We start from the raw sequence: 27564 nt of genomic DNA, 5'->3' as shown, positions 1-27564 counted from the left end.
TCATAATTTTCCAAAAAGCAGAATAAGTTGGGTTCTGGAAAATACAGATAATAAATTTGATATTAATATTGGTTCTGAGCAAAAATTTTAACAGATTTTTGAAGAGCTGGTGTAAACTCACTTGGAAGGAAATGTTGTTACGAAGTGGCAAACCAAACTTATTCCCTCTTTTCACGGGGTTACCAGGCAGGATGTACAAAGCGTTGGTAAAGAGCCTTCCCAAAACCCTGTGGAAAGTACAGAGAAAAATAGTCTGGGCCAACAGACAATTGGGTGACTTGATATTTAGTTGGACAGACACATCCAGAGTACTTATAAAAAGATCAGTGGAGATGCAGCTGGTGAGGTGTGGCCGATGTGAGAGCTCCACGCCTCCGCCAGCCCCACCCTGTGCTTCTAATGTGTTTACCAACTACAAGGGTGAATAAGACATTAAGGGGTTTATTACAGCACATTCGCTGCTGTCACAATGCTGATGTGTTATATACCAGACTCAAGAGTTTAAAAGATTTTGGTTCGTTAAAAGGATGGATTGAACCAAATCAAATGACGTTTTACAGGGGTCAAGATAAATCTTATCTTTAGATTAAAAATTTTTTTAAAAATCAATTAGCTCAGTACAGGTTGGAGACGACCCAACAGTAATGCATTTGAAAAAGACTGATAGGTTTATAATTGACCAGAAGTTCAATATGAACCAACAACATATAGCCTGGCTGCTCAAAAAAAAAAAAAAAAAATCAATACAGAGTTCCGTTGTATCAATAGAATCATAATCTCCAAGTTATTTAAGGGAACTGCCACTCAGGTCTCACACACACACACACACACACACACACGTTCCTACGAGACAAGGCTGATTGATGTAAGGGATGCAGTCGGGTACCAGTAGATGTGAGGGGGGTGTAGGGGGCTCTTCAAGCCCTCCCAGATGAGGCAGCTTCTCCGCTGGCAGGCAGGGAGGTGGGCACTCAGCACTGGGAAACGGTGTGGGCAGAGGTCCGGAGCACTCACGTGCGTGGCACGTATGAGAGTCGTGGATGGGGTTGCCGTGTATGTGGTGTGGCAGGAGCGTGTCGGATGCCAAAGACAGCCTTTGTGGCAGGAACACAGACAGACTGGAAGTCCACACCAAGATGTGTGCATTTAATGTGGCAGGCCTCAGAGAATGAAATGATGTCGTTAACCCCTCTTTGGGCAAGTTAACCCTGGAGTAACAAAGCAGAGGTGGGGAAACTGGGACACAGGCTATTAGAGCACCCTTTCAGGACAGACAGCAGTCTGCATCAGGACAGAGGGAGATTAAACTGACCAGACAAAAGCGGGATCAATGAAGGATGCTTTGGGAAGGGCGGTTTGGGATAAAAATAACCAACAATCTTTTTAATAATTCAAGCTCTTCAACTTTGAAATGAGCCGAGTGACCGTTTGTCAGGGATGTTGCAGAGAAATACTGCTGCGTCAGCAGGCAAGCTGGGGACAAAGGAGTTTAATATTCTTTATTGATGTCAAGAATCTGTGATTAGCTCTCATTTTATGGAGTAACAGTCTTATCATGAGAAAGTGTATTTTATATTTTATAATTTAGTGTCAGTGATGAATGGTGTCCTGAATCTCTGGAATATCCAATTCTTGACTTCGAGATTCTGTACTAACTGTATTAGTCCGTCAGGGCTGCTGTAATGAAGTACCACACACCAGGAGGCTTAAACAACGGAAATTTATTGTTTCATGGTTCTGGAGGCTAGAAGCCCCAAATCAAGGTGTGGGCAAGGGCTGGGAGGGAAGGATGGATTTCAAGCCTCTCTCCTTAGCTTGGAGACAGCCAGCCATCTGCTCCCTGTGTCTTCACATGGTCTTTCCTTTGTGTGTGTCTATGTCCTAATTTCCTCTTCTTATAAGGACACCAGTCATATTGGATTAGGGCCCACCCTAATGAGTGCATTTTAACTTGATTACCTCTGTAAAGACCCCGTCTCCAAATAAGGTCACATTCTGAAGTACCAGGAGTTAGTACTTCAACATATGAAGTTGGCAGGAGGGGGCACAAGTTAACCGAAAACACTAACTGAGAGGCAACTTCTCTGCTCTTAGAATAAAATCAGAACCCCCTGTGAGCAGGCCACCCCGTCTCCCACCGCGGTAATCTCAGCTCCCCAGATGAGCCTTATTGGCCTGAAGCAACGTCCACTGGTTCTTTGCCCACTGCTGCTTTGTGCCCTCCTTTCATGCCTCAGTCCAGTTCAGACCCTCCACAATAATCTGAAACCCTTCCTCTGGTTTTGTTTCATAACACTTAGCACAATTGGTAATGATGTATTTATTTGTACGATTGTTATATGTCGCCTACAGGGAGAAATACATTTTACATCCCAACTCAGCACACATACAGACATTTCAAGGAAAGATCAATACTTCAGGTAAAAATGCTTGTTCTTACTATGTTCAATGTACCTTGATATTTCCTATTTCATCTATTTTTTCTTGTAGTAAAATACATACAACATAAAATTTGCCGTTTTTACCACTTTGCAGTGTATACCGTCCAGTGGCATCAAGTACATTCACGCTGTTGGACAGCCATCACCACCATGCATCTCCTGAACTTCTTCATCATCCTAACTGGAAATGCAGTCTCCGTTAAACACTAACTACCCCCCGCCCCCTCAGCCCCTGGCAGCCGCCATTCTACTGTCTGTCTGTATGAATGTGACTCCTCTAGGGACCTCATATAAGTGGAATCATGCCGCATTTGTCTTCTTATGACTGGTTTATTTCACTCAGCATAATATCCTCAAGGTTCATCCATGTGGTAGCAAGTGTCAGAATTTCCTTTCTTTTAAGACTGAATAGTATTCCGTTGTACGGATAGATCCCATTTTGTTTCTCCATTCATCCATCGGTGGAAAATGGGTTGTTTCCACATTTTGGCTATTGTGAATAATGCTTCTATAAACAGGGGTGTACAAACATCTCTTCGAGACCCTGCTTTCAATTTCTTTGGGTATATACCCAGAATGGACTTTTCTGTTTCTTTTTTACAAAAATTAAAGTATAGTTGATTCTGTTTCATTTTTTAAAGTGCTGAATGACTTTTTTTTTAAATTTATTTTATTATTTTAATTTTTGGCTGCGTTGGGTCTTCGTTGCTGCGCGCGGGCTTTCTCTAGTTGTGGTGAGCAGTGGCTTCTCTTGTTGCGGAGCACGGGCTCTAGGCGTGTGGGCTTCAGTAGTTGTGGCTCACGGGCTCAGTAGTTGTGGCGCAAGGCTTAGTTGCTCTGTGGCATGTGGTTATCTTCCCGGGCTGGGGCTTGAACCTGTGTCCCCTCCATTGGCAGGCGGATTCTTAACCACTGTGCCACCAGGGAAGTCCCTGATGTGACTCTTTAACTTCATGACACCTGCAGTTTGGAAGACACTGTGTTTTGTGTGATCTATCCCCAGCCTCTGCATGGTTCCTAGTCCTGTAGAACTATTTTTGGAGGAATGTTGAATTAAACTATAGATGCACAAGGCTTTACATTTCTGGGTATTTTTTTATTACTTCTCCATGAATAATGGCTACAGAGCTCCCATTTTCCTTTCTTTTTCACATGTTGTACAAATGCTGCTATTAATGCCACTGAAAGCTATGGTTATATTGTCCTAGAGAGCATACATCATTTATGACAACAACATGTTTTGGACTCAGGCCATAAATTATCTCAAAATGACGTGGAATAACAGTCTGTTAAAATGTTTGGGCACAAAATCTCACATTATTAATTAGGTTTTCAGAGATTTTCCTTGAACTTTCTCCATAAGTCTTTTAAAAATGCTGTGTAGATTATACCTAATTGACTTAACATGCATATCCTCGTAATTACACTAAAATTTGCCCCTTTTAGAGTAAGGCTTTTATCACTGTGGGGAAAAACAGAGCTGTTTAATACTCTAGGTTAAGAGTGTAATGATGATCTTTATCATCTCAAAAGCAGTGGACTGTGTTCTTATTGTTATTTGTAACTTTGCTCTGGTGGAAGTAAAATCCTCTAAGAAAATCTCCAGCTCAATTCTTCTTCGTCCCACTTCTGAATTTTCTTTATTCCCCAACCTTCCTTTGTTGGGGCCACCAAATATCATACCTTTAACATTATAGATCAGGAATGCTAACGTTCTTAAAGAGAATCATCTTTTGATCATTTATTCATGATTATCACTTCATTTCCAAGTTTGAGAATGCCACATATCAATTTTTTATTACCAATTATCCAAAATATCCTGACATATAAAACCACAGAGTAGAGCAGCGATAGCAGAAAGATCGGACTAGAGGGGAGGAAAGATGGGAAATGAGAAAAGAGAGAAGGGCCAAGTTCAAATGTGTACGTGTGCTCAAAAGCCCTCCTGCACAGTACCCGCCTCTTGCTTTCGGGATGCAGAGGGTCAACCCGTACTGGGCGGGGGTAGAGGCTTCATGTGACGCTCTGCCACCTCTGCGCTCTATATTTGGCACCTATCTCCTCTCCCTGTCAAAGTTCTGAAATGTGCACCTACATGTGCTCTCCTCTTTTTTTTTTTTTTTTGGCCACGCCACGTGGCATTCAGGACCTTAGTTCCCCGATCAGGGATCGAACCCATGCCACCTGCAGTGGAAGTGCGGAGTCTTAAGCACCGGACCACCAGGGAAGTCCCCATGTGCTCTCCTTTTGACGTCCAGCAGCCTGGCTCCGGTCCCCACTGCTTCACCAAGATGCTCCAAGTTACCTGGGAGCCCTCTGCCACCAGACCCAAGCCCTTTCCCCAGGCTCATCCTCTTTGACCTGTCCTCTAGAGAAACCTGTGAAAAAGCCCACCTCCTTGCAAATTGCTGTGCTCTTCGCTTAATGAGACAACCCGCTAGGCTGATCGTCCTGCCTCTTTGACAGCTCCTTCGGAATGTCCTTCTCCCTTTCCAAGGGTCTTCCCAGCTCCTTTCTGACCTTCCATTCTTTCCTTTACAGTTCATGTACAGCCTCTCTGCTGACAATTCCCACATCCCCATTCTTTCACTGGCCAGCTGGTCTGCATCCCCCGTTGCTATGGGGCATTTCTAACAGGAGGTTTGCTGTCCTTGCTTGCTTGGCCTCTCTGTCTCTCCAGCTGTATCGTCCTGGAGCAGTTTCCCTCTGGCTGGTCCCTCAGCCATTCTTCCCTCTGACTGTCTGGGCCCTGAGTGTCTGGTTTCTGCAGCGCTGCAGACACCCTGGGCTGCTCCAGCTTCAGGGCACGGCCCCTGTGGTCCGATTCACACTCAGACTCATCTCTAACACTGCTCGTGCCAGCCTCCCTCCGCCTGCTGCCAGGCCTGGCTCAGGCTCCTCTGCTGGCTCTCGGGACCTCTCTTACCGTGCCCCTCTCTCTCTCTGCACACTCATTTCCCACTTTCTATATACAGGCTGTCTGCTCTTGTCCGGCCAGCCCTTGGCCTGTCAGCAGGCCCTGCTCCTTCTCTCCTCCACAATCACTAACGCTGCCCTTCAAACACCAGGTCACAGTCAAACCAACAGCACCTGCAGCCCTTGAGCGAGCCCCCCACCTCCCCATGTACTTTTCCCATTAACAATCCCTCTCGTTTTCTCTGCTTGGTTTCCCTGACCGGGACCTGGATAAGGGCTTCAACCTCTTCCTTCTGCCCACAGCATCTAATGCCAGTCATGCTATCCCATGTGCCAAACACACCAGGCACACCACCAGAGTCCCATCCCTGACAGCATCTTCTGCTTTTGCAAAGACAGGCCTCTATCCGCCTCTGAACCCCAGTGAGGCCCCCAGGTTTTCCTAATAGTAACTTTTTACTCGGTTCTCATTTCACCTACTTGTGTTCAACCTACAGGAATTAACACCTACAACTCGGACCCACTCAGAATTTTACATGTAAGTGAATTATAACTATTGTGTAACCGGGAGCATAAATGTTATGCGGTCTGTTTTGGACAAAGCCAGAGGATCACCAAACTCATATTCTTCTCTCTTGCATCCTGATTTGTTATTTGCCAGCATCTTTACTTCAGGCCATGGGCACTGAAACTCAAACCATTAACCTGGCATGTGTCCTCAGGGAATGGAAAAGTTACAAACCCGTGGATTTGTGCATTTATCTCCTACTATGATATTTTGTCCCAACTCTTCGTCTCTCTGAGATAGAGTAAATACAGATTTCCGTGGGTCCTGTAACAAGCTAACAAGTGTGTAATGTGACAAATCTGCACCCCAGGGGCTGATCAGAGGGGGAGAGAACAGAGCAGATGTTTTAGCTCCTTTAAAGGCCGCAGCCTTTCCAGCCTGACATTACCAGGGCCTCATTTTGAAGTGGGAACCGCATCTTTTATCGGCCCAAGAGCGGAGTTACAAGCCCTGCGCTAATTCTCACTCGAGGCAGGGCCATGCTGCGGCGGAAGACGTGCGGAAAGAGGGACGAGCCTCGCAGGACGTGGCCAAAAGCGGAGTTGCTGCGACGTGGAAAGACAGCCGAAATGAGCTCGCGAGCTGTCCATGTTTGGTCCCGGAGCCGCCCGCGGGCGCGGTGATAGCGCCCCCGGGGAGCGTGGTCTCCGGCGTCCGCAGGAGGGGTTGCCCTGGCCGGGTCGACAACCTCGCTCCCCGCGCGCCCGCTCCCACGTCTCCGCCTCTCCTTTGTCCCCGCGCCCCCCGCGTCCCGCCCTCCTGGGGGGCGCTAGCGACCGAGCGGGGAGGCGGGGCCTGGCCGCGGCGCTCCCGCAGCATCCTGGCCCCGGCCGCGCGCCGCCCTGGGCTCCCGGGACCCGGCAGCCCCGCCCGGCCGCGTCCCCGCCCCGTCCCGTCCCCGCCCGGCCACGTCCCCCGCGGAGGCCGCCCCCTGGCGGGCAGAGCGGGCGCCGGGCTAGCGCGGCGGCGGCGGCGGGCCCGGGGTTGCCATGGTAACCGGCAGCGGCCGCCGCCACAGCAGGGCCGGCCCCAGCGCCAGCGCCGGCCGCGGCTCGGCGCGGCTCAGTGTGGGGGTGAGCGGCGGCGGCGCGGCCGGGCCGGGGAAGCGGGCGCTGCCCGGCGGCCTCAGCATGGAGGACGGCTTCTCGAGCTACAGCAGCCTGTACGACACATCCTCGCTGCTCCAGTTCTGCAACGGTGAGGGGCGGCGGCCGGCTGGGCGGGGGCCGCGGCCGGGAACGGGCCGAGGGGCGAGGCCGGGCGGCCGGGGAGGCCGTGCAAAGTTGCTGCGGAGGGGCGCGCGGTTCCCGCCGCCGCGGGCGCATTGTGCTGGGCCGCGGGCCCCGGGCCGCGCCTCGCTGCGCCCCCGCCCCGCCCCGCCCGGCTCCCGTTCCGGCTTCGGCCAGTGCGCGCGGGGCGGCCGATCCCGAGGAGACCCGCGCGAGCGCACCGGCCGGGCAGCGCGCGGGGAGGCCCGGCCGCCCCGGGGCTCCGGGGACGTGTTGCTTTCTGCTTCCAAACTCACATCTGTTTGGAAATGTCTGGATGAAGAACTCGGAAAACAAATCACTTAATAACGAAACACTCCTTCGAGGATGTGCGCAGTGTTTCTCGCGGGTGGACCCTCAGGATCCATTCAGTTCTACTTTGATGAAATCATCACAGTTTCATGCAATCTAGAGCTTTTTAAATGGACAGACAAAGTGAACCAGGCTTAAAAGTGTTTCGACTGTTTTGTTTACGAGGTGATAGATTTATTTATTTATTTATTTATTTTTACAGGAAGGAAATATTAATAGCTACCAATATGGCATCTTTAAAAAAATATAAAATCCTACATGCTTGAAAGATTTTAATCTCCCTGGCAGGGTTGAAAAAGATTTTCACGGCAGACTGCCTAGTTTATCAGAACATGATGTGTGATAATTCATGCACAAAAGTTAACCATACAGTTTTTTATATGTCGGATTTATTGCTTTATTAGAGGATCCCAAAAGTTTGTTAAAGAAAAAAAAATGTGTGTTTTATGGAATTTGCTTATGGTGCAGTCGGAATAACTTGGAATTCTAGATGCTTTGACAACTCGAGCAATTTATTTTGCAATTGTAATTGTGATTTAGGGGAATTTTTCTAGTTATTCAACACCTGTTTGCAAATTGGAGGTATTAGCCTTGGCAATAAAGATCACTGGGTGGATTCATCCTCTGTAATGATATTTTAATCTCTGGTGAAATTTATCATCTTTTTCACGGAAGAGTGTATATTCTGATAGCTTGGGCAGCTTATAATTGTCCTATTAATCACATGTGAGCCTTCATTAACTTGTAATGCCCTCTTCAGTGGAAAGGAAGAAAGTTTTGGCTCTCTCTCCACATTTAACAACATTTCAGAGTTGAAGGCAGACAGAATGTATTTGGTACTCTCCTGGCCACTGGAATCCTTTATACAATACATAGTTTAGAGTCATGGGAACGGTTTTACTCTCCACATATTGGAGCAGTTGTTTGGGGCTGGTCATATTGTTTCTAAACAGCCGTTCAGTCATGAAGTTGACCTACACATCTATTCATGAATGTGTTGGTCTTCTGCCTTTTCTTGTTAATTGCTAGGTTAGCGATATCGGTAAGGAATTTTACTGGTAACGGGGTCTAGAAGAAAGTAAAAACCAGCTCTTATATTGTATGGCTAACAGTTTAAAGAAAAATGACTTTATTATTTATTTATTGAAGCATAGTTGATTTATCAATACCACGTTGTGTTAAATTCTGCTGTACAGCAGAGTGACTCCGTTATACAGTATATACATTATTTTTCATATTCTTTTCCATTATGGGTTATCTCAGGGTACTGAATAGAGTTCCGTGTGCTATACAGTAGGACCTTGTTATTTATCCCTTCTATATGTAATAGTTTGCATCTGCTTATCCCGAAGTCCTAGTCCATCCTTCCCCCAACCAGCCTTGAAAAAAAAGGACTTTAAAATAGCTAGAATCAAGCAATAGGATCAGTTCAAAATACAATCAAATCACAACTGTTGAATTGCTTTTCTTAAAAAGCTCAGCTCTGTGTTTATTTTTGGGTTACCTTATGAATAAAGTTTAAAGCAAGAGCAGCCTGTCAGGCAGAAATGAGTGTTAACTGGTGATGTCTCAGGCAGCAGATGTTTTGATGTGAAATTATTCATTTTTAAGAGGCTTCCATTAAGTGAAAATATAAATGAATACAATCCAGTTAATGACTATGATGATTCAATTAAAGCAGTGGATCACAGATACACCATTTCACCAAGAGCTAAATTAAACATTTGGATGTTTTATTAGCTACATTGAGAAAAAATTTTTTCTTTTTAAATTAGAGATTTACATGACATTGGCAGGACTACAGCAGTGTAATAGATGAACTCATAAATTTTCATATGTTGGGTACACTCCATGCTTTTGCTAGTGACAGGAACTAAAAAGTCATAGTTGTGTATTAGCTTCAGAAAATACAACCCATACTTCTTACTTGTATGACTGTCACAGTTAACGTACTCCTGGTGAGATAAAGATAGAAGTTAGTAATAAAAATGAGAAGGAAGGAAGAAAAAACGTTGTGATGAGTGAAATCTCTTTTATCCTTATACTTTTTTTCCTTACTGTCTCTCCTACTTAATTTGTAATGGATATTAAATGTGAATGTAGGCAGTATCTAGCCTCCTGAAAAGACTATCCATTCTCATCTTTTAGATACTGGCCTTCTCATTTAAGTAGAAAATGTGTGCTGTGTTTTTTCTTCAAACTGTTTAGAACTCTGTAAAGTGAGCTAGAAATCACAAACTTCTTTTATTGCCCTAAGAAAAACTACAGTAGTTGGAAAGTGGACTAAAGCTGGCATTTGTAAGACAGTTTGTCGTTTGGGAAATACTGACCATCCTTTATTCCATTTTTTTCTTCAGAGCCTTCCCTTGACATAGGTGGAATTACCATCCTCTTTTACGTAGGAAGAAACTGACGCTCAAAGAGATTTTTCTGACTTTATAAGGCCACACAGCTAGTAAAGCTTGGATACCAGTGTGATTTCTTTGTTTTAATAACAGCTATAGAGGCATAGAATTCACATTCTATAAAAATTCACCCTTTTAAAGTGTACAGTTAAGTGGCTTTTAGTATATTCACAGAGTTGAGCAAGCATCAACATTATCTAATTTTAGAACATTTTCATCACCTCCCCAAAGAAACCCCAGGACCCACAAGGACGTATTCCCTGTTGCCCTAGCCCCTGGTAACTACTAACCTACTTTCTGTTTCTATAGATTCTGCATGTTTAATATAAATGGAATCATATACTATTTGGCCTTATGTGTCTGGCTTCTTTCACTTAGCATAATGTTTCAGGGTTCATCCATGCTATAGCATGTGTCAGTACTTTATTCCTTTATATGGACAAGTAACATTCCACTGTATGGATAGATCACATTTTATTTATCCATTCACCAGTTGATAGGCATTTAGGTTGTTCCTACTTTTTGACAATCATGAATAATACTACTTGGAACATTCATGTCCAAGTTTTTGTGTGAACAGGTGTTTTCATTCCTCATTGGTCAATACCTAGGAGTGGAATTGCTGGGGCATATGGTAACTCTGGGTTTAACATTTTTGAGGAACCAACCTGGATTTTTTGAAATCTAAATGTCAAGCTCTTTTTGTTATACCTTGCTGATATAAGAATAGGGAGTCAAGGAGCTGGATGAAAGAGGGAAGGAAGTGGGTGGGAAGAACATAGTGTTGCTGTTTCATTTCTGTGAGTCACTTTTGATTCTCTCATCAGTCACAGATCATCAAAACAAGTCAATGCGCACTCCTGCTTAGTTGCCATAGGTTATAAGAGTCTCAGCGTTCAAGGGGACCAAAAAGGTGATCTCATCTCATGGTTTACTTTCTTAAGCCTTTGACTGTTTCTTCAAAGTACAGCTCACCCAGGAATCCAAACGTTAAGCAGATGAACAGGGAGCAGCTCCAGCTGAAGTGGGGAGAGGGCAGTGCTCTTTGGTCCTCCTCGCCTGTCTTGCCCTCCACTGATTCAATCCACCCATCCCTCCAAAGCTTGAAATCTCTGTTCCATGGGGGGATGCTCCAAAGGTTATTCAACCCACGTTCGAGCAGTTCCAAGGGACTGGAAACTCACTGTCGCTCATGCCATCCATTCCTTCTTTGTATAATTCAGACTGTCAGTTCCTAAATGCAGTCAAAGTTTGGCCCCAGTTCTGTCCCTTGGGTCCAGAGAAAATAGGTTTAATCTGTTTTCCATGTGCTAGGTTGTCCCATGTTTGAAGACAGTCATGATGGCTCTTTCTCAAGTCTTCTTCCAGCTAAACATTACCATTAAAAAAGAAAAAAATTCCTCACAAGACACAGTTTTAGACCCTTAATCGTCCTGGTTTTCCTGGTCTACGTTTGTTTTCTTTATTCTATACGCCTTTTTAAATTTGACACTACTGGATGTTGTATTCCAAGCATGGTTTTTAAATAGAGCAAAGTAGAGCCAGACACTTCACCTCCCATGTTCTTCAGTCTATACTTCTAATAATGCAGCCCAAGATCGTGTTAACTCTTTTGCTTGTCACTTCACATTGTTACCTCTTACTGGTTTTCACCTAAAATTCTTGTCTGTTTTACATGTACTGTGGCTAAGCCCTTTTTCTTTTTTTTGAACATCTTTATTGGAGTATAGTTGCTTTACAATGGTGTGTCAGTTTCTGCTGTATAACAGTGAATCAGCTATACGTATACATATATCCCCATATCTCCTCCCTCTTGCGTCTCCCTCCCACCCTCCCTATCCCGCCCCTCTGTGTGGTCGCAAAGCACCGAGCTGATCACCCTGTGCTATGTGGCTGCTTCCCACTAGCTATCTGTTTTACATTTGGTAGTGTATATATTTCCATGCCACTCTCTCACTTCATCCCAGCTTACCCTTCCCCCTCCCCGTGTCCTCAAGTCCATTCTCTACGTCTGCATCTTTATTCCTGTCCTGCCCCTAGGTTCTTCAGAACTTTTTTTTTTTTTTAGATTCCATATATATGTGCTAGCATACAGTATTTGTTTTTCTCTTTCTGACTTACTTCGCTCTGTAGGACAGACTCTAGGTCCATCGACCTCACTACAAATAACTCAATTTCATTTCTTTTTATGGCTGAGTAATATTCCATTGTGTATATGTGCCACATCTTCTTTATCCATTCATCTGTCGATGGACACTTAGGTTGCTTCCATGTCCTGGCTATTGTAAATAGAGCTGCAATGAAATTGTGGTACATGACGTTTTAAAAATTAATTAATTAATTAATTAATGTTTGGCTGCATTGGGTCTTCATTGCGGTGCGCGGGCTTCTCATTGCGGTGGCTTCTCTTGTTGTGGAGCATGGACTCTAGGAGCGTGGGCTTCAGTAGTTGTGGCACGTGGGCTCAGTAGTTGTGGTGCACGGGCTTAGTTGCTCTGCGGCCTGTAGGATCTTCCCAGACCAGGGATCGAACCCGGGTCCCCTGCATTGGCAGGTGGATTCTTAACCACTGCACCACCAGGGAAGTCCCATGACTCTTTTTGAATTATGGTTTTCTCAGGGTATATGACAAGTAGTGGAATTGCTGGGTCGTATGGTAGTTCTCTTTTTAGTTTTTGAAGGAACTTCCATACTGTTCTGCATAGTGGCTGTATCAATTTACATTCCTACCAACAGTGCAAGAGGGTTCCCGTTTCTCCACACCCTCTCCAGCATTTACTGTTTGTAGAATTTTTGATGATGGCCATTCTGACTGGTGTGAGGTGATACCTCATTGTAGTTTTGATTTGCATTTCTCTAATGATTAGTGATGTTGAGCATCCTTTCATGTGTTTGTTGACAATCTGTGTATCTTCTTTGGAGAAATGTCTGTTTAGGTCTTCTGCCCATTTTTGGATTGGGTTGTTTGTTTTTTTGTTATTGAGCTGCATGAGCTGCTTGTAAATTTTGGAGATTAATCCTTTGTCGGTTGCTTCGTTTGCTAGTATTTTCTCCCATTCTGAGGGTTGTCTTTTCGTCTTGTTTATGGTTTCCTTTGCTGTGCAAAAGATTTTTTAAGTTTCATTAGGTCCCATTTGTTTAGTTTTGGTTTTATTTCCATTTCTCTAGGAGGTGGGTCAAAAAGGATCTTGCTGTGATTTGTGTCATAGGGTGTTCTGCCTGTGTTTTCCTCTAAGAGTTTTATAGTGTCTGGCCTTACATTTAGGTCCTTAATCCGTTTTGAGTTTATTTTTGTATATGGTGTTAGGGAGTGTTCTAATTTCATTCTTTTACATGTAGCTGTCCAGTTTTCCCAGCACCACTTATTGAAGAGGCTGTCTTTTCTCCATTGTATATTTTTGCCTCTTTTATCAAAAATAAGGTGACCATATGTGCGTGGGTTTATCTCTTAGTTTTCTATCCTGTTCCATCACTCTATATTTCTGTTTTTGTGCCAGTACCGTACTGTCTTGATTACTGTAGCTTTGTAGTATAGTCTGAAGTCAGCGAGCCTGATTCCTCCAGCTCCGTTTTTCTTTTTCAAGATTGCTTTGGCTATTCGGGGTCTTTTGTGTTTCCATACAAATTGGAAAATTTTTTGTTCTAGCTCTGTGAAAAATGCCAATGGTAGTTTGATAGGGATTGTATTGAATCTGTAGATTGCTTTGGGTAGTATAGTCATTTTAGCAATGTTGATTCTTCCAATCCAAGCACATGGTATGTCTCTCAGTCTGTTTGTATCACCTTTAATTTCTTTCATCAGTGTTTTATAGTTTTCTGCATACAGGTCTTTTGTCCCCTTAGGTAGGTTTATTCCTAGGTGTTTCTGTTTGGCTAGGTATTTTATTCTTTTTGTTGCAGTGGTAAATGAGAGTGTTTCCTTAATATCTCCTTCAGATTTTTCATCATTATTGTATAGGTATGCAAGAGATTTCTATGCATTAACTTTGTATCCTGCTACTTTACCGAATTCATTGATTAGCCCTAGTAGTTTTCTGGTAGCATCTTTAGGATTCTCTGTGTGTAGTATCATGTCATCTGCAAACAGTGACAGCTTTACTTCTTCTTTTCCAATTTGGATTCCTTTTATTTCTTTTTCTTCTCTGATTGCTGTGGTTAAAACTTCCAAAACTATGTTGAATAATAGTGGTGAGAGGGGACAACCTTGTCTTGTTCCTGATCTTAGTGGAAATGGTTTCATTTTTTCACCATTGAGAATGATGTTGGCTGTGGGTTTGTCATATATGGCCTTTCTTATGTTGAGGCTAAGCCCTTTTTTGCTTACTTTTACATTTTCTTTTTGAGGAGGAATTTCCTCCAGCCCAAGATGATTGTAATCTGTATTGTAATGCTGTAAATAATCCCAACACTTACGTAAAATATTTCAGTGTTATAATAACGTGGAAGTTAGTCATTGCCTTAAAGGTTATGATTCTGGCTGATAGCTTTTTTTCCATCTTGCCTGGAAAGGTGTTGTGAGAGACCTTATCAGCTTCCTTCTAAATCCTATGCATGGCGTATCTACCCCTTCCTGGTGTAGCTGGGCTTCTTCCCCTGCAGGTACTACCTGTTAATAACCATGGCTGGTCAAGTCCACACTCACAACCTGCTGCTCCCAATGACATTCTGAAGTCAGTATAACAAGCTTTTGAGCTACTGCCATTTATTTTTTCTAGTTGTGAAACGAAAACATTTATATTGGGGGAGTTAAGAATACTTTATTTAAAATCTTAGAAATAGTTTGGCATCTGTAATTCTGACCACTTTCTCTTTACTGTGATTAGGATAGGATTTTCAGGTTGGCAAATAGTTGGGTTTGAAACAGCATCAAGGACCTCGTGTGAGGAAATCACTCTGAACTCAACAACGTGAAGTATTTTCAGACCTCCTGCGTATTCTTATGTGGCGGCAGAGGATTGATTTAGGCTTTCTCTGATAGCAAACTCTATAGAAAATGCTTTCATGGGAGAGTGCATAGCAAGCACCCGTGCTAAGCAAGAACTTCTAATTGGTACACTTGGTATTCCGGCAAGGAATTTTATTTTATAGCCAAACCACGAGCATTTATGACATTATGAACAGACCCAAGCATTTTGGTGGAGAATTCACAAAACTATGCTTAAAAGTAACCATTAGTCGGTTATTAATTTTTGAGATGGTGTAAGCCTTTTCATATAGTCTTTTAAAAAAATAAACATTTTAGTTGAGTGGAGGATGGATAAAAGAAAAATAACGTCTTTGTTTCTACTGTTACAGTCTGTTCGAGCTATAAAACTAGAAGCGTAAAAACTTAATCGTGGGTAGCATCGAAAATTGAACATTAAAGCATTGCTTTTATTAAAAGCAGCTTCTCCAAGGACTTAAAATCAATGGTAATTTGTACTGCTTACAAAAATTCTTTCGGGAAAACTGTGGTTATTCATCTTAAAAATCCTAGCTTATTAATAGAGGATTTCTAGGATTTGTAAAGTGTTTTAAATGCCACCAGAAACATGGATAATAAAGAAGTATGCTGTAAACCTTAAATGCTATATAATTGTTATCAATGTACCGTCCCCCCAGAGCTTCCTGTTTTTCTCACTAGATATTGGACACGTACATTTAATATTCCGCTGAAAGCAGCATGCTTGTTTTAATGTCATGTAGGACTGGGTCTGTCCTTATGTGCCAGCAGGTTTACTTTAAAGAAATAGCTCTTCAGAAGTTTGTCTTTCTTTAAAGTATTTATTTTTCCATTAAGAGTTAAGTAGACATACTTCCTATTGTGTTTCCTCTCAAGCTGTATCTTTACTGGAAAATACTATTTGTGTGGAAAACCACATTTTTACAGAGTACTTAGTCGTGTCTTAAAATGCAATAGCACATTTTTTTTCTGCCAGTTTTCTGGAAAAGATGTAAACTCTCTGACTTTAACAAACTACCCCCTCTGTGAAGGGGCACATTTGACCGTTACCCTTGGATGGTGCAACAGAGCAGGGACGCCAAGCCCAGAGCCTGCCCACAGTGGGGAGTTCCACAGGAGACCGTGGCTACCTGCAGAGGGGGAGAGAACGGGAGGTGCCAGCCCTCCGGGGCGTGGGGGCCAGATCATTGTGCATCATTGCGGTGTGGTCCAGGACTGGCTGTGTCCTTCATGCTGTGCCCTCTGGAGGGGAAGGCATTATTGTCCTGGACTGCAAATTATTCCCACAGAAAACCTTTCCAGGACAATGGGCGGCTCACATTAAAGATAATGAGGATAGAGACGGTTAGGCACGCATTCATGGAGAGAGAGGCCTTTAAGTTCACTTGGCAAGTGGAGCCGATTTCGAGTGAATCCCTACAGTGTGCACAGGACAATGAAAAATGTTTACAACATGGTTTTCCCTAGAAACATTAGATTGCCCTAGTCATTGTCCTACACTCTTTCTCCCGGCCTCCCATCTCCATGGGCCTGGGAGGTTCAGCTCCCCAAGTATCTCACCATTTCTCCCTGCGCGTTAGCTCAGACCCTGGTCAGTTCTCATCTGGAATTTGTTGTAAGGACTGCAGCCCCAGGCTAGCCTTTCTGCCTCCAGTCTCAGCTCCTTTTCTTATTGAACAAGTGGTCGAGTACCCACCGTGCTCATCGTTACATGGATCTGAGGGTTCCAGCAACGCGCCAGGTCCACGTGGTCCTTGCTTTCAGGAAGCCGGAGTTGCTCTTGGGGAACTGGCCGCTCGTCATCATGTTCACAAGTTGTTTAATGACCCCGGGAATCGATGGTGCTGAGAAGAAGCGTAAGGCGTGTGGCCAGGCTTCGGGCTGAGGAAGGCCTGTGTGAGCTCTTTCTGGGATGAGTGGAAGCTACTCCCTGACAGGGGTTGGGGAGAGGGCGGGCAAGAGCCTTCCAGACTGGGTGGGAAGCCCGGAGGGGGGGGTGGGAAGGACCTTTTGGAAACTGAAAGAAAGTCTCCTGTGGTGAAAGAAAAAGGAGCAGAGCTTGAAATGAGGCTCGGTGTGTCCTGTGGGGCCTTTCGGCCACATTGAGGAGTTTGGTCTTATTTCCAAGGAGCAGAGAGAATGTGCTGGAGAATTTTGAGGCAAGAGAGTGACGTGGTCAGATATGCAGGAATTTTTGGAGGACGGCTGTCCCTGGAGCATGGAGAGGTGGCCGGAAGAGCAGGGGAGGGTGGAGGAGGGAGGCTGTGGTGTGAACGCAGGGAGAGGCGATGGTGATTTCCACCAGAGGGGGTACTTAGGGGCTGACCTCACCTGGACTTAAGTCATTACAAGCGGGAGGAGGAGGAATCAGGGATGCCGCCCGGGCTCCTGACTCATCCACCCAAGTGAGTGCCATGGGCCGAGATAGAAGGACCTAGAAGGACCGGCATGTGGACGATGGTTCAGTTGGGGCTTGTGGGACCTAGAAGCTGACGGGCTGAGTAGGCTGTAGGATGTGGGGACCGGAGCCTGGGAGACGTCCGGACTGGAGATAAAAAGTTTGAGAGCCATCAGTATACAGACGGTAACAGAATCCACGTTGAAGATGAGCTCACCTAAGGTGAAATTAGCTGCTGGGAATGCTCCTCCTAGAAGACAGATCTGATCTGGAAAACCACCTCCTGTTGCAGAGTCTTCAGGGCCCCCTCCTTCCCCTTTGGCGCCCAGAGCCCCCAGGGGTGCAGCTGCCTGTCTCAGCCGACTCCGAGCTCCTTCGCCTGCCACCGCCCCGGCTCCCGCGTGTTGTGAGGTGTCCTTTCTGGGTGGCCACGTAAACCCGTCATCATGATGATCCCAGAGGCCTGTCATGGCGGTTTTTTTTCAAATCTCCCTTTAGACTGGTACCACTTTCCGGGCAGAGGCTCCCGGGGGTCACGTTTGTGCTTTTTTTGCTCCTGAGCTGAGCCTGCGCCTGGTGGGTTTCCTGACGGATACTGTGTGTGTGTGAAGTACACACACACCAGTCGAAACGCTTCCCATGTAACATGTGCACTAAACTGAGGTTAAACAGGGAAAGCACTCATGCCACTTTTCTATGTGCTTGAAATAATGTGTACGCATATTTTATATTATATATCTCATATGTATATAAGTACACGTGCATACATATTGGTACCCATGTCACAGGAATGTAGATACACACGCACACACGTGTGACATTTAACTCTCTTCCTCATCAAAGAACCAGTAGACTTAGGCATCGCAGGCGAGGAAACATTACGGGTAAAACCCAGAAACATACGGATGTGGGACAGTGCAGAGACTGGCCAGATGGAGTCAGACTCCCCTGCACAAACAGTACAGAAAGCCCCAGCTGGACACGGGTCCACTTGAATCAATAAGTAGAAACATTTGCAAAAAGCCTGGGGTGGTTTAACAGACAACACAAATTACATTCAGCCAAAGGAACTGACACAAGGAAGCAGTTCTTGGCAAAACCGGCATTTTTAGCAGGAAAAAAAGTTTGGACTGGGCTTCCCTGGTGGCGCAGTGGTTGAGAGTCCGCCTGCCGATGCAGGGGACGCGGGTTCGTGCCCGGGTCCGGGAAGATCCCACATGCCGTGGAGCGGCTGGGCCCGTGAGCCATGGCCGCTGAACCTGCGCGTCCGGAGCCTGTGCTCCGCAACGGGAGAGGCCACAGCAGTAGAGGCCCGCGTACCGCAAAAAAAAAAAAAAAAGTTTGGACTGTTAAATTAACCCCCCAAAGTTATTTTGTGTAACAAGAATTTTACCATTTCTAGAAAAATATGCTCCAGACGAGAAGCAGTTGGGTATAGTTAGAACTGTCTTATGCCGTCGCATCTCTGTACATATTAGCCCAATTACAGTGTCAGCAACAGCTGAAAATCCTTAGGAATGGAACTTAGCGATGATACTTCGTGTAATATCAGGTTTCTTGTAATGCTTACCTATCCCGTGTATAAAACATGGAGACTGCTCCCCTGGGAATGTAGGGGCACTATAATAAAGATAATGATCTGTGAGCGTGGCTTCACCAAATTAGTCCTTTAGAAAGTAATTACGCAGCCTTGCCCACACTCCGCTGCTCTCAAAGACTAAAATCTGCTCTGTGTGTCATTTCTTTGCCTTCCTAGAAAACGGCCTCGTATTGAGTTGATATAATTTAATTATATAAAAATATGTGTTCACACTGCATCTTGTACTTAATTATAGCTCTGACACTACAGAGTTGTTATTTCCCAGCCAGAGCTTGTGCTTCTTCAAAGTGGGGGCCACGTCCCATTCATCTTTCTCTGCCCCCTGCCGGGCACCATGCACGTGCGCGTGCGCATGTGTGTGTGCGTGGCATGGCAGGGGAGGAGCGGGAGACGCAGGCAGTGCTGGAGGTCCCACCAGGCAGCCTCAGGTGTCACAGAGTCTGAGCACTTACAGGTGTCCCCTGTTTAACCCTCATTCCACGCCTTTGAGGTGGCTGCTGTGATCATCTGCGTTGTGACTGGTGAGGACACGGAGCCCTAAAAGTTTAAGTAACTTGCTTAAGGTCGCCTGGCTGGTCCTTTTCAGAGCTGGCATTTGAACCCAGGCATCTGGCTCCACGGTCCACAGGCTACAAAGTGCTCAGTTGTGTTTGATGAATGAGCAACGGATCAAGAGATGGGACTGGTCCCAGACACGAAGGGATGTGGGAGGTGTTTTTCATTGGCCCCTTGCTTCTGGGAGAGGCCACACACTAATTCCTAGTCCAGATCTGAGTTCCTTCCACTGGGGTGCTGAGAGGGTCTCCGAACAAGTTCTTGTCTTCACCCACGTTTCCCTTCAAATCACACCACTAACGCACTTTCTAAAGCAGGAGTCTCGTTTATCTCTGAGTTACCCAAAGTCCCGTGGAAGCTACCCATGGCTCTGAGGATGCAGGGCTGAGTCCGTGAACAACCTCGCGCCTGCTTCCCTGACCCAGGGCGGCCTCTCCTCCCAGGTGCCTTGGAGGCTGCCCCCTGGGCTCCGGGTAGTGTCTGGAGGCGCAGGGCTGGTTGACGTGCGTCCTCACATGCTGTGCCCCTGCCCTCCCTGCAGGGACCCTTCCCCAATCCTTCTTTACCTTTAGAGCCTGGCTTCATGCCCTGGAGGCCTCCCTGGTGCATATTGAATTTAGGCGAGATTCTCTTGGTGCCCCGAGCCCGGTGCTGTGTCTCGGTGCGCTGCAAACCTTGGTTTCCCTCCAGACCAGCAGTTCCCAGAGGAGCGCATCGTGGACCCTCAGCCCCTGTGTGCTGAACCAAAGAGTGAGTCATTTCAGAGTGGAAATATGAAGCGGTCATTTGGTCTGGTAATTGCCCACTTAGAAAGTTTTAACACGCTCTGTGCGTAGCCCCCTCCCCTGCGGTGACCAGGCATTAAGGAAACTGTTCAGTCTTCCTGTCGGTAGTTCTGGTTCTTTCCATTTTTCTCCAGCAGCCTCATCCCATTTATTACTCTCTTGCTCTTCTTAGAACACTTCTTTAGTTTTTAATTGTGGTAAAACGCACCACATGAAATGGACCCTGTTAACCATTTTCAAGTGCACAGTTCAGCGGCATGAAGTGCATTCACGTGGTTGTGCAACCATCAGGAGCATCTGTCCACAGAACTCTTCGTTTTGCAAAACTGAAACTTTGTCCCCATTAAACAGTAAATCCCATTCTTCCCTCCTCTGGCCCTGGCACCCTCCATTCACTTTCTGTCTCTAAGAATTTGATTACTCTAGGGACCTCATATAAGTGGAATCCTCCAGTATTTGTCCTTTTGTAACTGGCTTATTTCCCTTGCACAACCTTTTGTGAAACTCTAGTTTCATGAGTTACAGAATCCCAAACCGAACAATGTCTGACTAAGGGTTCAAAGCTGGGTGCCGGGGGAGGGGGGTAATTACCTCAAAGTTCGAGGCTGTCAGAGTCCCTGCTGGGGTGTCACCAGATCACACCCACGTGCGTTACCAGCAGCTCTGCTCAGCCTGTGTAAAGTCTAAGCATCTTATCTCTGGAATCCCTGCGGTAAAAAGTGTGCTCTTCCCCCAGAGCTAACGTCAGGGCAAAGCCAGACTCAAGAAGGGTGGTGCAGAGTCCTGGAAACAGGGCTCAGACTCCAAACTGCCCTGTACACCATCAAACAGCAACAGAGGCCACTTTGACAAGCAGAGAATGGTAACAAGTGTCTAAGCTCTCTTAGGAATGGGGGGGTGGGGGGGAATTTTAGGGCAGTTTAGAAAGATGATGAGGGGCATATGTTTGCTAAAGAAATTCCAGGACATATGCCTTTTGATCACCAATAGCATACATTCTCTCTCAACTAGCTAAGAATCTAAGAAAGGAAACAACAGATGTGAGGCCCATGCTCTAGGAAGGATCTGGACTGGAGTCTTGGAATATCTCTGAGTTTTTGTTCTTTTTTTTAAAAAGATCGCTGTTGCACATTTGGCACGATCTACGGACGTGAGTGTCTGACTGGAGCATCACACTCACAGGACTGTTTAAAAAGATGAGCAGGCGTAGCCTACGCATGCCCGGAATGAGTCATTAACTCTTGAGAATTAGCACAAAAGATTGTGTGCATTTCTTTCAAGACCTTCTATAATCTATCACTAGATTACATTCCCGAGGTTCAAAGCATGGGCTTTGGAGACAGATAGGTCTGGGTTCGAATCATGGATTCTCGAATCATGAATCAATTATGAAGAAGAAGCACCCTGACCCCACTCTCCTCCCTCCCGCCCATCTGCTGCTCTGTGTCCCATTGGGCAAACAGAGAGGGGAGCCAGGGAACAAGGGGCTGTGTTGCAATCCCCTACCCCTGCCAGAGTTAGCCTCCCAGCACAGAGGACAGGGAAGGGTCTGAGGGCAATCGCAAGAGGTCCAGTGGTGGTGTCTTGAATCAAGATGTAAATATTTATTAATGTGTTACCTTTGTAACACATTAATAAATATTTGATGGTTGCCACTGCATTGATCTAGCCTAGTTCCTGATGTCACATAGGCATCCCATAAATGTTGGATTCATCCCTCTGTCAACTGTGCATTGCTTTTCCAGTACGCCAAGAATTTCTGTGGTCCTGTAGTCATGCTTTATCAATCCTTATCCCCTCCTGTTTCCATATTGAAACACGGTTTATCCTAGGGACCCAGCCTACACATTGTCTCCTGGGTGAAATCTTCCCTGATCTACCCAGGGTCACTTGGTCTTTCCTCTGCATTTCCAAATTTTGGTACGTACGCCTCTCATTGGCACTTGGTTCATTCCATCCTGCTTTATGGTTATCTGTTCAACCTTTGTTTCCACCACCAGCTAGCACACTCCTTCAGGGTGGGGACCCTGTATTGTCTTTTTTATTTGGCTTCCTTCCGTTGCTCTGCACAGGGCCTTGGTTATGGTGTGTGTCTAATAAATGCTTGTTGAATGAAAAATCAAATACTATTCAGGATTAGAGAGTTGCATTACAGAAAGATACCTGGTGATGCTGTAATTAACTTGCTTAAAAAAAAAAAAGAAAAATCAAATACTAAAATTAGACAAAGGGCCATGCTATCTTTAAATCATCATGAAAGGCAAAGGGAGAACTTCCTGATCCTGAAAAGCTTTCCAGTATTACCAGAAACACTTCTTCATTGTTCACAGTAGTGAAATAACTCACAATCACATGTAGCAAAGCCTCTTAGTTATTGTAGAGTGGAGTCAGTGTAGGAGCTTCCAGCATTCATGGATTATACATATTCGTGTGCATACTTGGTAAAAAAACAATATATATATACAGACACACACACAATTTTATTCTGTTTATTTACCTTTTGTTGTTGTTGACATGGCCTCTAACTAAACACAGGCCAACCACTGTAATTTGCTCCAACATTGGAGGGATTTATTGAGAGACGCTATCTCCACTCTAGTATTTTATAGTTTTCAAAGCACCTGCAGATCTGTTTCTCACTTAATTCTCACAACCAAACTCTAACATAAGTTAGATAAATACTCTTTTATCATGTTCATGTTACGGACGATGAGATCCATCAGGTGACTGATGGATGTTAAGTAACTTCACCAAGGCCAGTCAGTTCAGGAAGTGACAGACCCCCAGACACAGGTCTCCTGACAAAACCCAGCGTCCTTTGAATGGTGCCATGTTGCCTTCTATACGTTAGTATCTACACTGATTGGGTAATCGGCCTTGAAAAGAGCACTTGATTAAACAAGAAAATATGATATAGATAATTGCACCTTCTATGCTGCAGATTTTGTTGTGGTGGCGGTTGTTTTCCTGGACCTTGAAAAAAAATGATTTATAGATAACGCTTTGCTTTTGGAAAAACCTGACATTCAAAAATCTGGATGCAGCATAAGCTGTTACAAGATTATTTACAGGGTTCCATAGCATCTTCTTAAAACCGTAAATTTCCTTATCTACTTAAACATCATATTTGACAAATGTCGATCTCGTGCTTCAGGGCCACATCCTGGGTAAAGTGCTGTGCTTTTTTTTTTTTTAATTCCTGTTCTCTCTCAAATCATCCTAAAGAGTGGGGTAAACTGCCGGCTTTGCAGCAGTACCTCTTACTTGTGCAGTTTTCCATTGTGGCTGAACTGTGGGTGGAAACATGCCCAGAAGTCGTATCCAGTGTTCCAACAGGTGTCCTGTAACCTAGGCTGGGCTCTGCCTGTTTGCTTGGTTTCTCTCTCACATATTTATCTCAGATGCCTTAAGATCCAATGGCCTGAGGGAGAACTAGCTTCTAAATCAGCCCATAATCCCTTATCTGTGATTTCAAAATCCGGAACGCTCTGAACACCAAATGTTTCTTGGTGACTCAATTATTATTTCGACTCATCCTGATTGGACATCATTTCGTGAGGACTGGGGGGATGGAAGGGTGGAAAAACCTCCCCTGAATTGAAATATGTGGCTTTCAATGGTTTCTATTTCTCCCTTTTCATGTGAAAGTTCTTCTGCTCTTCTGTAGAACTTTTTTTCTTTTAACATCTTTATTGGAGTATAATTGCTTTACAATGGTGTGTTAGTTTCTGCTGTATAAGAAAGTGAATCAGCTATATGTATACATATATCCCCATATCTCCTCCCTCTTGCGTCTCTCTCCCACCCCCCTATCCCACCCCTCTAGGTGGTCACAAAGCACCGAGCTGATCTCCCTGTGCTACCTTGCTTAAAAAAAAAAAAGAAAAATCAAATACTAAAATTAGACAAAGGGCCATGCTATCTTTAAATCATCATGTAAGGCAAAGGGAGAACTTCCTGATCCTGAAAAGCTTTCCAGTATTACCAGAAACACTTCTTCATTGTTTACAGTAGTGAAATAACTCACAATCACATGTAGCAAAGCCTCCACTAGCTATCTGTTTTACATTTGGTAGTGTATACATGTCCATGCCACTCTCTCACTTCGTCCCAGCTTACCCTTCCCCCTCCCCGTGTCCTCAAGTCCATTCTCTATGTCTGCATCTTTATTCCTGTCCTGCCCCTAGGTTTTTCAGAACCTTTTTTTTTTTTTTAGATTCCATATATATGTGCTAGCATACGGTATTTGTTTTTCTCTTTCTGACTTACTTCACTCTGTATGACAAACTCCAGGTCCATCCACCTCACTACAAATAACTCAATTTCGTTTCTTTTTATGGCTGAGTAATATTCCATTGTATATATGTGCCACATCTTCTTTATCCATTCATCTGTCAATGGACACTTAGGTTGCTTCCATGTCCTGGTTATTGTAAATAGAACTGCTATGAACATTGTGGTACATGACTCTTCTTTTTTTAATTTTTTTTAATACAGCAGATTCTTATTAGTTATCTGTTTTATGCATACTAGTGTATACATGTCGATCCCAATCTCCCAATTCATCCCACCACTGCCCCCCCCCACCATTTTACCCCTTGGTGTCCATACGTTTGTTCTCTACATCTGTGTCTCTATTTCTGCCCTGCAAACCAGTTCATCTGTACCATTTTTCTAGATTCCACATGTATGCATTAATATACGATATTTGCTTTTCTCTCTCTGACTTCCTTCAGTCTGTATGACAGTCTCTAGATGCATCCACGTCTCTACGCATGACCCAATTTCGTTCCTTTTTATGGCTGAGTAATATTCCGTTGTATATATGTACCACATCTTCTTTATCCATTCATCTGTCGATGGACACTTAGGTTGCTTCCATGTCCTGACTATTGTAAATAGAGCTGCAATGAACATTGTGGTACATGACTCTTTTTGAATTATGGTTTTCTCAGGGTATATGACAAGTAGTGGGATTGCTGGGTCGTATGGTAGTTCTCTTTTTAGTTTTTTAAGGAACCTCCATACTGTTCTCCACAGTGGCTGTATCAATTTACATTCCCACCAACAGTGCAAGAGGGTTCCCTTTCTCCACACCCTCTCCAGCATTTACTGTTTGTAGAATTTTTGATGATGGCCATTCTGACTGGTGTGAGGTGATACCTCATTGTAGTTTGATTTGCATTTCTCTAATGATTAGTGATGTTGAGCATCCTTTCCTGTGTTTGTGGGCAATCTGTATATCTTCTTTGGAGAAATGTCTATTTAGGTCTTCTGCCCATTTTTGGATTGGGTTGTTTGTTTTTTTGTTATTGAGCTGCATGAGCTGCTTGTAAATTTTGGAGATTAATCCTTTGTCAATTTCTTCGTTTGCTAGTATTTTCTCCCATTCTGAGGGTTGTCTTTTCGTCTTGTTTATGGTTTCCTTTGCTGTGCAAAAGATTTTTTAAGTTTCACTAGGTCCCACTTGTTTAGTTTTGTTTTTATTTCCATTTCTCTAGGAGGTGGGTCAAAAAGGATCTTGCTGTGATTTATGCCATAGAGTGTTCTGCCTATGTTTTCCTCTAAGAGTTTTATAGTGTCTGGCCTTATATTTAGGTCTTTAATCCGTTTTGAGTTTATTTTTGTGTATGGTGTTAGAGAGTGTTCTAATTTCATTCTTTTACATGTAGCTGTCCAGTTTTCCCAGCACCACTTATTGAAGAGGCTGTCTTTTCTCCATTGTATATTCTTACCTCCTTTATCAAAAATAAGGTGACCATATGTGCATGGGTTTATCTCTGGGCTTTCTATCCTGCTGCATCGCTGTATATTTCTGTTTTTGTGCCAGTACCGTACTTTTTTTGTTTTTTTTTTTTGCGGTACACGGGGCTCTCACTGTTGCGGCCTCTTCCATTGTGGAGCACAGGCTCCGGACACGCAGGCTCAGCAGCCATGGCTTACGGGCCCAGCCGCTCCGCGGCATGTGGGATCTTCCTGGACCGGGGCACAAACCCATGTCCCCTGCATCGGCAGGAGGACTCTCAACGACTGCGCCACCAGGGAAGCCCCATACTGTCTTGATTACTGTAGCTTTGTAGTATAGTCTGAAGTCCAGGAGCCTTATTCCTCCAGCTCCGTTTTTCTTTCTCAAGATTGCTCTGGCTGTTCAGGGTCTTTTGTGTTTCCATACAAATTATGAAATTTTTGGCTCTAGTTCTGTGAAAAATGCCATTGGTAGATTGATAGGGATTGCATTGAATCTGTAGCTTGCTTTGGGTAGTATAGTCATTTTCACAATATTGATTTTTCCAATCCAAGCACATGGTATATCGCTCCATCTGTTTGTATCATCTTTAATTTCTTTCATCAGTGTCTTATAGTTTTCTGCATACAGGTTTGTTGTCTCCTTAGGTAGGTTTATTCCAAGGTATTTTATTCCTTTTTTTGAAATGGTAAATGGGAGTGTTTCCTTAATTTCTCCTTCAGAGTTTTCATCCTTAGTGTATAGGAATGCAGGAGATTTCTGTGGATTAATTTTGTATCCTGCTACTTTACCACATTCATTGATTAGCTCTCTTAGTTTTCTGATAGCATCTTTAGGATTCTCTATGTATAGTAGCATGCCATCTACAAACAGTGACAGCTTTGCTTCTTCTTTTCCGATTTGGATTCCTCTGGACGTGACTAAAACTTACAAAACTATGTTGAATAATAGCGGTGAGAGTGGACAACCTTGTCTTGTTCCTGATCTTAGAGGAAATGGTTTCAGTTTTTCACCATTGAGAATGATGTTGGCTGTGGGTTTGTCATATATGGCCTTTATTATGTTGAGGTAAGTTCCCTCTATGCCTACTTTCTGGAGAGTTTTTATCATAAATGGGTGTTGATTTTTGTCAATAGATTTTTGTGCATCTATTGAGATGATCATATGGTTTTTCTCCTTCAATATGTTAGTATGGTTTATCGCATTGATTGACTTGCGTATATTGAAGAATCCTTGCATTCCTGGGATAAACCCCACTTGATCATGGTGGATGATCCTTTTAATGTGCTGTTGGATTCTGTTTGCTAGTATTTTGTTGAGGATTTTTGCATCTATGTTCATCAGTGATATTGGTCTGTAGTTTTCTTTCTTTGTGGCATCTTTGTTTGGTTTTGGTATCAGGGTGATGGTGGCTTTGTAGAATGAGTTTGGGAGTGTTCTCCCTCTGCTATAATTTGGAAGAGTTTGAGACGGATAGGTGTTAGCTCTTCTGTAAATGTGTGATAGAAGTCGCCTGTAAAGCCATCTGGTCCTGGGCTTTTGTTTGTTGGAAGATTTTTAATCACAGTCTCAATTTCAGTGCTTGTGATTGGTCTGTTTATACTTTCTATTTCTTCCTGGTTCAGTCT

General features: G+C 44.3%; 1 protein-coding gene across 4 annotated transcripts in view; it reads left to right on the top strand.

Annotated features, from left to right (window-relative positions):
• Positions 1–6576: 6576 nt before the first annotated feature.
• EML1 (EMAP like 1) overlaps positions 6577–27564 on the top strand; it is a 275754-nt gene continuing 254766 nt past the window's right edge. For all 4 annotated transcript variants that reach the window (XM_079915005.1, XM_079915006.1, XM_079915003.1 and 1 more), the window contains exon 1: positions 6577–7122. In XM_079915005.1, coding sequence (XP_079771131.1) covers positions 6915–7122 — 208 coding nt within the window. In that variant the 5' untranslated portion in view covers positions 6577–6914. The remainder of the gene's footprint in view (positions 7123–27564) is intronic.

The sequence above is a fragment of the Stenella coeruleoalba genome (assembly GCF_951394435.1).
Source record: "Stenella coeruleoalba genome assembly, chromosome: 2".
In the NCBI taxonomy this organism is placed as follows: domain Eukaryota; kingdom Metazoa; phylum Chordata; class Mammalia; order Artiodactyla; family Delphinidae; genus Stenella; species Stenella coeruleoalba.
Note: the sequence above shows the minus strand (reverse complement) of the source record. Positions and strands in the feature narration are given on the sequence as shown.